Below are 15,057 nucleotides of genomic sequence, written 5' to 3'. Positions count from 1 at the left end.
AGAACCGTAGTGTCGATTTCTTCATCAGATAAAAAACCTATTTAAAAAAACGTATTATTGTTATTATTAAAGTTAAATCTTTGTCCGAGGAGTTCTCTTGAAGTTTTTGTCTCAGTAAATATTTTTGAAATGAAGCTCTTATGCTTTTTGGAAAATTATAAGAAATTAGTCATTAAGAAATTAATAATTAATTTATAACTAGCTAAAGCTATTTCTGTTGCTGTTTGAGTTTTACAAAACACCACTTTAATCTCATGGGTCAAATCACTGAGAATGGTAATAATACATTCATCAAGACCACACCTCTATAAAAACTACAAAATATAAACACAAATAAATGCATAGAAACAACCCAAAAGGAGTTGACATCATGCTCTCGTGTTGTTTCTTGACTCTCCAAAGTGTGGCAGTATGAACGTTATTTAAATTGATGATCACCTTACTTTTATGCACATGTGTTCAAAAGTACAATTGAAATTATAGCATTAGTGAAATTAGTGTTGATAACTTGACTATAACACCTGTACCTGTTCAAATGACTTGGAGTGATGTACCAGCTTGGTGTCATCCTCTGATGACAGTGTCTGTCAGTCAGTCAGTCTCTGGTGGAGCTGCTGCTCGCATTCTCACAGAGGGACTAACACAGGACAGTCATGAGGATGACCTAACGGTAAGAAGCTTTAATACCTTATTCATCTTCCATTTTAAAACTTTTGTTTAACTGTATGTTGCCATAACCAAAGAGAAATGTTAATACGATAACAGGACATTCAATAATTCAATAATCTAGTGGAAAAAGTGATCAAATATGAAATTTTACATCTATAAAGAGGTGTAAAATCGTTGCATGTAATCTTAGCATGAGACACTGTATGATTTTAATGTTATTCTGTGTTTGTTTTTTCTGGGTCACAGACTGTTTGTTGCCAAATCCTGTTCACGTGGGGAGGATTTTGACTGAGGGTCTCTATGTGAAACACCGGGGGAGTCATGACAGACTTGTGGTTGATTTCTGTCCCACTGGACAAGACCAGTTTAAACAGCGTAGAGCAACTCAAGCGCACCATTGCCAAAACCAGCCGGGCCTCCTGCTGCAAGTTCTCCATCCCAGATCTCAAGGTGAGGCGGTTTGTCATCTGCCTGACGGAGTCAGATACATTATACAGAACAAATAAACAGACATGAAAGTTGTTGGAACTAAAGAGAAGAATAATTGCAAGTGTGTATTAGTTCTGTGTTTATTCCAGTACAGTAGTGCTCTGCTGAGGAGGATGATGGTGTTTGGTGTCCTTCTCAGGTGATGGGATGAAGGCTCAGGTTGCTCTCTACAGTTTGAGGCAAAAATTCCATCTGACCTATTTAACTTAGCGAGATCACTGTTCACCTCAGCTGACAGGGGTCACGTTTGAACTGCAGTTCAAACCAGTTCAAAAATACAAAACCCTTATAATCTTCTAAAAGAACATATTACTCTGATTTTAGCTTATTTTTATTGGCTTCAAGTAAAATTTGGATTTTGAGATTTTATTGCTGACTTCTAGGGCCCATTCTGGACATGGACCTGATTACATTTCAGATCTTTTGACACCATATGTGTCTGGTCACAACCTGAGGTCCTCAGTGAAGGCCTTGTTCGCCATTCCACAGTTCCAGCTGAGGACCAGAGGTGACAGGGTCTTTTCTGTCAGGGCTCCCACTCTTTCAAACAATCTCCCTGAGGAGATCTGTGTGGCAAACTCTTTATCCTCTTTTAATTCTCTCTTAAAGACACATTTTTATAGGTGTGTTTATCTTAGCAACTATTTTAATCATTTTATAATGTTTTAATTTATTTAGTTTTACTCTGTTCTAATCTGTAACATTTTGTATTTCTGTTCTCTATTCCTGTGTGATCTTCAAATTGTTTTTTAAATGTTTCCTAGCCTTTCATTTTTAATATCACTTGTTAAAGGTTCAGTGTGTAGAATTTAGTGACATCTAGCAGTGAAGTTGCATGTTGCAGCTGAATACCCCTCACCTCACCCTCCCCCTCCAAACATGAAAGAGAACCTGTGGCAGCCTTCAGTTGTCATAAAAACTCAAAAGCTGTTAAGTTCGTCCAGTTTGGACGACTGTAAAAAACATGGCGGCCTCTCTAGGGAATATAAAGGGCTTCATATAATGGCCCCATTCTAGGATAAAGAAAAAAACTATTCTTACAATTTAGATGAAACACACACATCACTAGGATTATTGAATATTCTGCCAATAGATCCCTTTCACCTAAATCGTACACACTGATCGCTTGTGTTTAGTGATTTGAGCTCTGGATGATGTCAGATGGATGATGCGTCAGCCCGTGTAACACTACCACCACTAACTGTGCTGTCTATGCTGTGGCCGCAGGTGGGAATACTGGACAGTCTGCTCACTATGTCAGATGATCTTTCCAAACTGGACACACTGACTGAGAGGTGAAAAACCTGTTAAAGCATGAACCAAACTCTACATGTTTCCCATGCATGTGTCCTGTTGTTCCCCAGTGGTCATTGCACGTTTGCAGCTTAATGTGCAGCTTTGTCCTTAATCAAGACCAGTAACTCTAAGCTTGCGTGCGGTCTGCGCCATGATTAATTGATGGTCAGGGGCAGCTGACGGTTAGTTTTCCCTCCTGATTTTAAATTCATTGTTGCTGAGCGGACGCAGTGTAAGTGGGGAGGCCTATTTACGACATCAAAATGTGGCCTTACGAGATCAAACCACATAGATTTATTTATTAGTTTACTGGAAATACCTTGAAATAAGTTTGACTCATTGTTTTCTGTCTCTGTCCTCAGTTGTCCACTTTTTTATTTCAAAAGGTATGTTAGCCTGCTAACATTGCCAGATAGGGTGATTTTCCGACATTTCGAGAGGAAATAATTAATGCTTCTTTGGATTCACAGATATCTGTGAGTGTGTGAAATTTGGTGCAGCTTGACTGAATTCAAGGAGACTATTGGTCCTGAGTGCCATTCTTGTTAAAATTGTATATTTTATAATATCATATGATATATGATATATTGTATATTCTTCCCTTTGTCTGCTCAGTGTGATCAAAAAAACATGTCAGTGTATGAGGGAGGTTATGGAGCATTCTACTGACAAAGTGCTGGAAAACGCCTTAGCCAATGGAGGTGAGTCTCTCTCTCTCTCTCTCTCTCTCTCTCTCACACACACACACACACAAACAAACACTGAGGGTGTTGATTACATTGTTTACAAACTCATCAAGTAAGTGCATAGTAACCACAGGTTGCATGTATATTGCAAATGAAACTAAGAGCTGCTTAAATCATGCTCCATATGCAAACTCACAGAAGCAGCAGGAAAACATAAACCAGGCTAACCGCTGTCTCTGGTCACGTTCCTCCCTCAGACCACAGCGTGCCTCAGAGAGCCGTCCTGTCGCCCCTGAAAGCTTACCTCAAGTCTCTGAGGGGTATTTTATCTGCTCTTTGAGCTGCAGTGCAATGATGTGTGAGCCTTCTTGTGCAAAGTGTGTGTTTTTAAAGCGCTTTTGCCCCTTTTTTTCCTGAATGACAAATTTCCCTGTGTGGTGGTGTGATTTTTTTTTACAACTGTGCAAATGTTTGGTCAGGTCACGACTTATGACTGTGTGTGTGTATGTTTCTCAGTGGACCTGATGAGCTATGTGACAAAGTTTCAGTGGGACAAAGCCAAGTATCCCACAGCTCTGCCTCTCTCCAGCCTGGCAGATATCATCAACAAGGTACAGACTGATGAAAATGAGGATTTAATAAGTGTTATATTATTAAATCTGACTGTAATATATTTATTACAGTCAGAACCAGCAGCAGGAGATCTCCAGCAATGAATAACTGCACTTTCACAAAGTTACAAGACCCAAAAGAAACATTGAAAGTCAATGAAATAGAAATCACATTGTCTTTAGTTTCAGTCAGGGAGCAAATTACTTGGTGAAACAGTTACGTTTCTTGTGGAATTTATTTATAGTCTTCAAATTAGTTTGGACCACTCAAAAGTGGGCTAAGCTCCAGTGATAGAACCGTTCACTTTGGCTCACAACTTCCTCACCTTATATCTGCATGTGTGCCAGGAAGTTTCTCAGGTGGAGACGGAATTGAAATGTCGAGCTGCGACGTACAACAGTGTGAAAACAAGCTTGCAGAGCCTTGAGCACAAACTCGAGTGAGTAACATCCATTCAAGATGAAGTAACACACATAATGATGTTTATAATCTAAATGTTAAAGTTGCTGTCTTTCCAGGGGGAATTTGCAAACTCGCAGTCTGAATGACATTGTGAGGAGAGAAGACCTGGTGGTCTCAGAGTACCTCACCACTCTACTGGTAGTGGTGCCCAGGTCAGTGCTATAACAGGAGTGTTCGTGTGTAAATGTATATTGTGATATTCCTGATGTGTTTGAATGTGTTTTGGTCCCAGAGGGAGCTTCCTGCAGTGGGAGAGGACCTATGAGTCTTTGTCACAGTTTGTGGTTCCCCGGTCGAGCAGGTGAGTCGTCTGTATACACCGTTGACCTTGAGAGAAAACCACTCCACTTGATCGAGGCGCAGGTGCACTGGCTGAGCTCAACATCCACAGGGTCAGGCTCAGTAACCACTGGTGTTCTATTACCTGCAGAAAGGGAGAGTTCTGCGTGCCGAGTCTTGTTACTTAAACCAGGGGCTTTTCCTAATGCAAAGTGTGAAAATGCCCTCCATAAAAAACACTTGTTAGTAAATGACCAAAATCATGCAATGCCACCATCATCGCTCATCTCCCCCTGACGAGAGGACAAACAAGGGCCTTTAAAGGTTCAGAGTGTAGGATTTAATGACATCTAGTGGTAAAGATGCACATTAGAAACAACTGAACCAACAGAGCCTAAATTGTTCATTAAAATGGACGTAGACTCGGAAGTGCCTCAAACCCATATTGTATCGAATGACCACTTGAGTTATAACATCATGGTTCATGTCTTCTTCAATACAGCATTAGGTCCATTTTGTAAATTTTTATCCCATTTAGAGTAGAACAAACAAGATGATGATTTGCATTGGGGCATGGATACTATGTGATTGACAGATGATACTGTCCAATGGGTGCAGGTGTAGGTGGGCGCGCAGTTCCCTTGAGCTCTGACCGAAATGCCAAACCTGAGGCTTCAAAGCAGCAGCTCACAAACCAATGAATGACGTCACGGCTGGTTTCTGCCAAGGCAATAGGAAACCAGGCAATAACATGTTAGAGTATTACTGCAGAGTGGTTCCCATCACTACAACAAACAAATAAATACAATATTAAATTACTTACTTTTTTATATTGTATATATGTATGCAGCCCTCTTCCATGGTGCACCCACCTCTCTGCCAATATCAGCTGGGATTGACTTCAGCCTCCCTACAACCCTCAAAGGATAAACACTACAGCTGATTGATGAATGAATGGTTTGTGAAATACAAGAAAATAAATGTATTGCTTGTCAGGGTTGCCCAGCAGAGGGCAGTCTAGTCCACAGGAAACTGTAACGTGAGAAGTCATCATTATTCCTTTCAGCCTGTCAGTGATGGTGAAGCCCGACACAAGTTGTGATGACAGTTGATTGTTTTTCAGTCTGTCTCCATCTCGCTAAAAGAAAAAAAAAGATGCATCACACAAACTCATGAAAACTAAAGAAACACTGTTATGGATTTAATGTTGGTAGGTCTCTGCTGCCCTCTGCTGAACCAACTTGGAAAACCAAGAAACCTCTCCTCACTGAGTTTACTGGGCATGAAAAACTAATTTCACCATGAAAAACAATCCATTCACCTTTCAGACAAAAAGTGAAATAATTATCCATTTAAGATTTTTTAATCATAAAGAAATAAAAAGGTCGTTCATTTTTCAGTATCGTACAAATTGATTTTTTATTATTGTGTCATGCACTTTATGAGCCCAACCTAAAACAAGCTAACAAGACGTTCCACTGTTTAGAAAAATAAAAAGTAGAACAAAGGAAAGGAAGAAAGTAAAGTTGCAGCACCTGTCATCATCTGCACACCAGAACATTTCAGGATTTTGATTTAATATAGATTATTCTTAACTCTTCTTAATAAGGGCAATACAGTAGAAAATGTGATTCATCCTCAACCTCTCAAACAACCTGTTGTCCTCAAGGATGTTTTTACATCAACAAACTTGGAGGGGTAGAGGAAGGATTTCCAAATCAACAGATCACCAACATTATTCCAATTCATCCAGAGGGAAACAACAGTAAATGTCAGTTAGCTGGTATATAGCCAAAAACATGCATCACTAATACAAAAATGATGGTTATTCCCCTTATTATACAGAAAATAAAACAATATAAGCTTCACAATGCTTGATATAAGTATAGTTATTACAGTGCATCAGTATCACCCGGCTTTGTTCATTCTATTTCTCATGGTCATGGTTTTGTGTGACCATCAGGAAGCTGCATGAGGACGGAGAGGGGGGAGTTTTCTCAGTCACACTTTTCAAAAGGGCCGTGAGTGAATTTAAAGCCAGAGCCCAGGAGAGCAAGTAAGCAGGAGGGATTTCCAGAAAAACAATCCGTCATCAGGTCAAAGACGTGTTGTCTGTGTCAGTTACCACAGCGTAGCCTCTGATCCACAGGTTCACTGTGCGTGAGTACCGCTTTGATCAGGAGGAGGAGAAGCAGCAGGAGAGGAAGCAGCTGAGCGTTCACAAGAAGGAACAATGCGTGAGTCCAACATCACGTATTCTCTCTGTAGAGTTGAATTCTGGTGTGTGTGTGTTGTGTAGATATTTGTGCTCTGCTCCTCCACAGGGAATCTTTGTGCGCTGGCTGAAGGTTAATTTCAGTGAGGTGTTTACAGCCTGGATCCACTTGAAAGCCTTGAGGGTGTTTGTGGAATCAGTCCTCAGGTCAGTGCTGATATCATGTACTCTCAACTTTAGTAAACCATTGACATGTGGAGCATGTGCGAGTAGACTCATGATGATATCCCACTCCCAGGTATGGACTACCTGTAAACTATCAGGCTCTTCTGCTGCTGACCGACAGCAAGTGCTCGAAGAAACTCAGAGGAGAACTCGCCTCACTCTTCATGCACCTGGATCCCACCGCCACTTCCAGCAAGACAGACGTAAGAGGTCCCATTAACCTTCACTTATTCTAATGCTGCTTGTAACTACACCACTGTTACATTCATATTTCATCCAAAGCCACATCGAGTCAAGCTGCATGAAACACGGTCGCAACCTCCCCTTCTGCTGCTACATAGTGTTAGATAACAGCCAGTAAACTGTTTTTGCAGAACATCATGACGTCACTGTGAAGTTGACCTTTGACCCTTTGGATATAAAGTGTCAGCACTACTACATAATTTGATCCTTTCAGACATGTGCATGCAATTTTTATTGTAGGAGTGGCAGAGTTCACAACATTTTACATTTACTTGCATAATATGAATTATACATAAAGCAGTCTTACAATATTTATGTATTTTTGGTGAAGGAAAAAAAAGGAATCGTGCCGAAGAACAAAATACATAAAATAATAAATAAAAGGCAGAAAGGAATAGAAGACAAAATAAAAACAGTTTACAGTGTACAGCATGCAGTACCTATCAGACCTACTTCGACCCTACACCCCTTCCAGGAATCTGCGATCCTTCGACTACTCACCATCAACACCTGATTGGTGACTTTTGGGTACAGAGCTTTCAGCGTGGCGGCCCCCATCCTCTGGACTGCTCTGCCAACGGAGATTCACAATGCCATATCCCTGTGAATCCATTTAATTAAACTATGGGAGTGAGGAGGCCTGGCCAGAAAGAACAAAAAGATGGAGTAGATGTGAACCAACCACGAAGTTTACCCAGTTCAAATCCAGAAACTCTTATTCCCTGACTAACTAAAATCTCTAAAAGTGTTTAGACCCTTAATTCAGTACTTTTTGGGCTTTGTCAGCAGCTACAGCTCTGAGTCTTTATCACTTTGTTCAGGTGGATTCAGGCAGTTTATCTCAGTCTTCCTGGCAGATCCTCTCAAACTCTGGGGCTTTGGCTGAGCCACTTATTGACAGTCAGAGACTTGTCTCTGGGCCAGTCCAGTGCTGTCTGTCACTGTGATAGTGAAAAGTGACCCTGTCACCCCAACTCAGGTCACATGCACTCTGGAGTGCATGGTTTTCTTCTGTCAGCTCCTCTGATCAAGATGACCACATTTTTCAGTTTGTGTCAGTTGACAATTGTTTGTTTCCTCCAAAACGTGAGAGAAAATCTAGTCATTTAGATTAAGTAATTTTTTAACTATTTAAATTTAACATCCAATGGAGCATTTAAATACCTATGCGCTGCTGACAACCAGCCCAAGGCATTGTGTTTTCAGGTTATCCGTCTGTCCCGTTCTTGTGAACATAATATCTCAAGAACACTTAGAGGGAATTTCTTCATATTTGGTACAAATGTTCACTTGGACTCAAAAAAGAACTGATTAGATTTCGATGGTCAACAGTCAAAGGTCAAGATCACAGTGGCCTCCAAACTATTTGGCCTCATATACATGATATCTCAAATCTGCCTTTAGGAAATATTTTAAGATTTTGACCAGTTGTCACATTGATTCAAAGATTAACTGATAAGATTTCAGTGGTCAAAGGTCATGGTGACCTCATATGAGTCTGGAAAAAATATGTATGTAGACTGAGACTGCAGTGGTTGGTGAAGGAATACAACTGCAGTGCTGTATTTCTAGTTAGAGAGGAGCACTGTCAGCCATCTGCTGTCCGGCCTACATGAAATGACATCTGTCTCATGCAAATGTATCCATGGTCTTGCCAGACTGCAGGGAGGAAAGTGAATTAGTGTGGGCTGCTGCACTACACACACATTCACTGCAGGCAAATAAGGACAGTGGAACTATGGTGCACAACATACAAGACAGAACAGCCTGTGAAATGAACATCATTTGCATGGTGCACAGACGCTCCAGTACAGGACAATAATGGGGTTTAATTGGTACTAGATAAGTGTAACGCTGCAGGGTTTTCTTTTGTGTGTTTTCTATGTCTATCTCTGCCAAACAGGTGAACTGTGACATCCCAGGACTCTGTCAGCAGGAGTACTTCTCGTACATCTGCTTTGACATCAACACCTGCATGCTGGAGATCAGCTAGCAGTTGGCAAAGAGGGGACCCACACAGTGACCAAGCAGTGAGGGGCCCCGTCGCTCGTGGAGGGAGGGGCCCCGAGCGCGACATCAACACGGACAGAAAAGAGAGGACCCATGATGAGAAATGAGAGACCCTGTGGCTCCTGCACTTGTTCCAGACCAGTCACTCACACTCAGAGCCAGGAGTGTGAAAGCCCTCAACACTAAAAGAAACCTAATCTGGTAAAGAGTGTATCCAAGAATGTCTTTTCAATACTTCTTCTGAGGCAGAAGGAAGTGGCTGCTTCAGACAGAGATGTAAATAATCCAGTCAGGTTAACCGTGGATGGATTTGGCCTCTCTTCACTACAGTGTCGTCTACACACAGAGAAAACTGTGTGATGTGCTGCTCATGGAATTATAGAACAATTAAAAAATGTCAGTCAGTGTTTTCCTTTGACAAACATGTACTGTAAGCGCACAAGAACTTTTTGAACCATCACAGTAATAAAGTGGATTTCTGCATGCACTGTTGTACATCATTAAAAAAGATGGGATGGTATCAATGGGGAAAGAGGAACTTTTACTTAAATAACTCAAATAAGAGTAGAGAGCAGTCAAACTGAAGTGTGGGCAGTGGAGTTGCACTGTGGGAAATATGCTCCAGCCAGGTTCAGGAAGAAGCCTATATTTCTGGTTTTGCCGCATGGACGTTGTTCCTTTATTAAATCTGTTTATTGTCAGTACAACAATGATAAAACCAGTGGAGCACACTTTAAACTTAAGTTTTGCTTAGTCCAGTGGGTTCTTACCTTGGTATTTTTCTTTTTAAGGACTCTTTGACATTTGAAACATGACAAGGGCCCCAAGAACACAACGTAAAAAGTACCATGCTTTCCTCTAAAATGTAGTGGAGTATAAGTAAATAGCCCAAGTAAATTGCACTTGGGTAAAGCCCTTGATCTTCATGTGATGCCACATTACATGATCACCAAAGAGTGCACTGTCTCTGTTCTGTGGAACAACCAGCATCATAACATGTGTCACTGCTGTTTTTATTTTGGAAGGTTTCCTTTAGATATTAGCAGCTCAGAGAGAGAGAGAGAGAGAGAGAGAGAGAGAGAGAGAGAGAGAGGTGGGAAGTGTTAAGAAAAGCTGGCCACTCAAACTGTGGCATTCAGCGCATGGCACAATCTGAGGAGGAAACATTTTACGCACGGAAATAATGGACATTCATTCTGGTTAAAAACTAACGCTTTTTAATTTTTTTTTAATTAAATGACTGATATTGACACAGGGAAACATTAAATACAATGTGGACAATCCCGAAGCCCAACTACAGGAGGGGTTTCTGCGCAGAGGGGGAGATTGCTGTTAACATCGGCGGAGTCCGGGTGGTGCTTTTCGGGGATGTTTTGAACCGCTACCCGGAGAGCAGACTGGCGGAGTTAGTGAACTGTCCAACTCAAAATCACGAAGTTATCTCCTCGCTGTGTGATGACTTCGATCCGAGTAGAAAGGAGTTCTACTTTGACCGAGACCCCGATGCCTTCAAGTGCATCATCGACGTTTACTACTTCGATGAAATCCACATCAAAAACGGCATCTGCCCCATCTGCTTCATCAAGGAGATGGAGTTCTGGAAGATAGACAAAAGCGTTTTAGATGAGTGTTGTAAAAGTTACCTGAGTGAGAAGGAGGATGAGCTGACGGAGATTTCAAACAAGGTGAAGGTAATATTGGAGGATATGGAGGTGGACCAGTGCTTTACGCGCGCCCAGCGGTGCCAGAGGTTCCTGTGGCGGCTGATGGAGAAGCCGGGTTCCTCCCTGGCGGCGCGCGTCATCGCCATCGCATCCTTCCTCTCCATCCTGGTGTCGGCGGTGGTGATGTGCGTGGGAACCATCCCGGAGCTGCAGGTGACGGACTCCGAGGGGAAACTCGTGGAGCACCCGATATTGGAGGGGATCGAGACCGTGTGCATGCTGTGGTTCACGGCGGAGTACCTCCTGCGTCTCGCCTCCTCTCCGAACAAGCTGCACTTCGCATTCTCCTTCATGAACGTCATCGACTTCATGGCCATTATACCCTTCTACGTGGTCCTGTCCCTCACCTACCTCGGCACCTCATCCATGATGGAGCTTGGGAACGTGCAGCAGGCTGTGCAGGCGCTCCGCATCATGCGTATCGCGCGTATTTTCAAGCTGGCGCGCCACTCCTCCGGACTGCAGACTCTGACCTACGCGCTGAAGCGGAGCCTCAAAGAGCTGGGGCTGCTCCTCATGTACATGAGCGTGGGGATCTTCGTGTTCTCTGCGCTGGCCTACACCATGGAGCAAAGCCACCCGGAGACTCTTTTCAAGAGCATCCCTCAGTCCTTCTGGTGGGCCATCATCACCATGACCACCGTGGGCTATGGAGACATCTACCCCAAGACCACGCTCGGCAAGTGCAACGCGGCCGTGAGCTTTCTGTGCGGGGTGATAGCCATCGCTCTGCCCATCCACCCCATCATTAATAACTTTGTGGTTTTCTATAATAAGCAGAAAGTGCTGGAGACCGCAGCAAAACACGAGGTGGAGTTGATGGAGCTGAAGTCTGGCAGGGAGGCGCGCAGGGAGAGTAGGGATTAACAGTTTGAACAAGCTGAGACTTTCTGTAACTTTTTATTGTAAGAGCAAGTTAAAATCCATGGTAAACGCTGAAAATCACTGTCAATCATCAAATCCACCAAATTTGAAACTTGTAAAGATAACGTTTACACGTAAAAATTGAAGAGAAGACTTTGGGACCTGCGAGCACATTGACGTCTGTACATAGAGCCATGATAAAAATGTTGTATTTACTCTGCTGTTGCTTTCATTTGGAAATATGTGATGTTCTGCTTCTGCCTCTGTTCCAGTTACCTCTAACTCTTGTCATTGTGAAGACTGTTGTTATTATGGGAGTAAAACTTGTGCATGAAAAAAGAAATGTGCATATAGAGTCGTTACATATGAGGGAAAAGGTAAAAATACGAACTGAAATTGATTTACAGTATTTACAGGTAAAGGATGGATTCATAAACTTTTAGAGCTTTTCCAAAGCTACAGTATGTTGAGTAAAATGTTCTCTCTGTGTTCACAGACATGTTTTCTTGTTGAACTTAAAATAGAGGGATAGGAGTAAAGAGAAACAGAATTTCTGACTCGGGGGATTTCAGCAAACAAAATCTATTTCACTGTTTATATGGCCACATGCCACAAATTGGGAAAAAAAAAATTCTGAAAACAGCCTTACAATGCAGCCCCCAGAAAAAGCTATGTAAATAAAAGTGATTCATTTCTTTAATCAGATTACTCCAGAATTGATTGTAGGGGAAAGTTACACTTATCCGAATGATGAGTCGTGTGGAGCAGACAGTGAAAAATAGTGTGTGCCACAACAACAAAAATCAAGCTAAATAAACCAAGACCATGACAACACATGTGCTTTCATTATACTTTCTCAACTTGATTTAAAAGGGGAAGCTATTCTAATTTATATTGGCCCTGGAGACATCTAACCCAGCCAGACCATAACCACAGGTGGCTGAAGACTTCCATCCACTCCTCCACTCCTAGTGATGTGACTAGGATGTCAAAATTATTTCTTTGAGGCATCTGTGCAAGTTGTGTTTGGCTCAGAACCGTGTGTGTGTGTGTGTGTGTGTGTGTGTGTGTGTGTGTGTGTGTGTGTGTGTGTGTGTGTGTGTGTGTGTGTGTGTGTGTATGTTGTACTTCTACCTTTGTGAGGACCAGCTTGACTTACAGACCTTGTGGAGACCTCACTTTTTGTGAAACAGCTTCAACTGGCTTTTCGTTCATTAAAACTTGGTTTGAAACTTCAGGATAAATTAGGTTTACGTATGAGTTAGAGCTGAGGTTGAGTTGAGGGATTTATTTGTGAAGGTTAGGGTGAGGGTTATAGGGCTAGAGACTGCATTATGTCAATATGTGTCCTCCAAAAGACAGGAGCAACAGTTGCTGTGTATGTGTGTGTAATAGTGAGTGTTGGATCCTTTTCAACAGTTAAAATGTACTAGATATTGGTGAATTAAATAGACACTTTGTGTGCTTTTCCTTATAATTACTTTGAGAATTACCTTCGAACTTGATTATAGACTGACATAGGACAAGATAGAGAATTCCCCTTGTATGTTTTACATCTTGTCCTTTGTTCTAGGACATGTCCTTGTCTGTGCATGTCCGTGAAAAACTATTATTTGTTTAATAGCTATTCTCATTTCCATATCTTGTCACCTCGATCAAATGTCCATGACACTGCACAGTTCAATGGTTAAGAAAAGGAAAATTCATATTCAAAGATTTTTAAAATGGTTTTGCATTTATCATCTCTATACATGCACCATCTTTGGTACTCAACCAAATAATTGGATGTAATGCAAATTTCAACAAAATTCAAGGATTCAATAAGGTTCTGACTTTTTCTATTAACATTTGACCACTTAAAGGTCTGGGGTGAGTTAAACCTTGAGACTCAAGAGGCTGTGTGCCTTTTGTTGACGCAGTATTGATTTGTGTACCACAACTGTATTTGAAAAAAAGTTATTCAGTATTTCATGTTTTGGTTTTTCAGCCATTTTATAGAACTAACACAAGGTTAGGTTTAGCTTTAGGTTCAGGTAAGGGTTAGGTGTGTATGTGTGTGTGTGTGGTCCAGGTATAATGTTGTAGGGATCTTACACTGTTTACACAGTCACATTATGGGGACTTGTCTTCCTTATGGGGACAAAAAGTCCACATAATGTAAATAATTAAATCATGACATTTTAAGGTGAAGATGTGTTTTAAGGTGATGTTAGGTTAGGTTACGGTTAACCTTTAGATTAAGGTTAAGGTAAGGCAAGTAGTATCTATGGTCAAGGTTAGTGTAAGTTTCTAGGAAATCAATGTAAAACAATCTGTGATGCAGACACAACTGAGTGTGTGTGTGTTTGTCCACCATATTTGTGTATATACCTTTATCTGCATGTTGCCGTATGAGTTTCTGTTTTCTCCAGCCTGTGAATCATGTGTGTGACATGATCCGAGTTGGTGGTCTGTGAGAAGTGGAGCTGTCCCCCTTCGGGAAAACACTTCAAAGTGAGGCTATGTACACACCCACACACGCTGAACACTCAGAGAACACTGGCTCCCTCACCTCCATCTCTCTCCCACCACCACCACCCCACCCGCTGTTTCTCCCCGTCTCAATTCTCACTCCCTCGTCTCTCCCCCTCCTCGGCCCCCCCAGACTCGGATGATGATCTGCCAGCTTCACCGTCTGAGAGAGAAGCAATCAAATGCAACGACATGTAAAGCACTGGCACTGTCATGTTTATTTCAAGGGTGGGTCGTGATGCAACACTTCACATATAAATATTCAAATGTGAAAACTGTGTTTGCACCCTGAATGTTAAGAAAAATGAAAGAGAGGGGGATCTGTGTGAGGATGAGGAGGGGATTGAGAGACATTATCTGACATTGACTTCAACCAAATATAGCACATCATATGTTACAGATGACTCAATCTCACTCCTGTGGCAAACACACAGGTTGAAATAACATGTGTCTGACCACAGACTGTACTGACCTTCAAAAGCCAAACAGACCCACTGACCTCGGCTCAGAATGGGCGGCTACTGTATGAACAGGTCAACGCTCTAAAGTACAATTCACTTCTCTCTGTGGCTCTCCTGCTAATGTTTGATCAATGACAACCTGTAAACCGATGCATCAAAGACGTTAAGAGGCTCTTTGTCAATACCTGGCTTCCACACGTGTGCTTTGATGCTTCACACGAGACGTCTCCCACAATCCTTTTAGTCCCAGAGTGCACATCAGCATCCGGAAGAGGATTTGACAGTAAATAGCTTTTGTTTGAAGGAAGATT

General features: G+C 41.9%; 2 protein-coding genes across 2 annotated transcripts; both read left to right on the top strand.

Moving 5' to 3' along the window:
- Positions 1-990: 990 nt before the first annotated feature.
- Positions 991-9,169, top strand: atp6v1c2 (ATPase H+ transporting V1 subunit C2). Its single transcript, XM_047341716.1, has 12 exons — positions 991-1,119; positions 2,386-2,453; positions 3,070-3,155; positions 3,657-3,751; positions 4,100-4,191; positions 4,271-4,366; positions 4,447-4,515; positions 6,457-6,549; positions 6,643-6,730; positions 6,818-6,915; positions 7,007-7,136; positions 9,080-9,169. The coding sequence occupies exons 1-12, from the start codon at positions 991-993 to the stop codon at positions 9,167-9,169; spliced, it is 1,134 nt and encodes a 377-aa protein (XP_047197672.1).
- Positions 9,170-10,336: 1,167 nt separating this feature from the next.
- kcnf1b (potassium voltage-gated channel, subfamily F, member 1b) lies at positions 10,337-12,729 on the top strand. The gene has a single exon (XM_035168374.2). It carries the CDS (start codon positions 10,458-10,460, stop codon positions 11,775-11,777), a length of 1,320 nt encoding a protein of 439 aa, XP_035024265.1. The 5' UTR covers positions 10,337-10,457; the 3' UTR covers positions 11,778-12,729.
- Positions 12,730-15,057: the final 2,328 nt, after the last annotated feature.

This window comes from Hippoglossus stenolepis, chromosome 10 (genome assembly GCF_022539355.2).
Source record: "Hippoglossus stenolepis isolate QCI-W04-F060 chromosome 10, HSTE1.2, whole genome shotgun sequence".
In the NCBI taxonomy this organism is placed as follows: Eukaryota; Metazoa; Chordata; class Actinopteri; order Pleuronectiformes; family Pleuronectidae; genus Hippoglossus; species Hippoglossus stenolepis.
The sequence above is the reverse complement of the archived record's forward strand: the minus strand, read 5'-3'. Positions and strand labels throughout refer to the sequence as shown.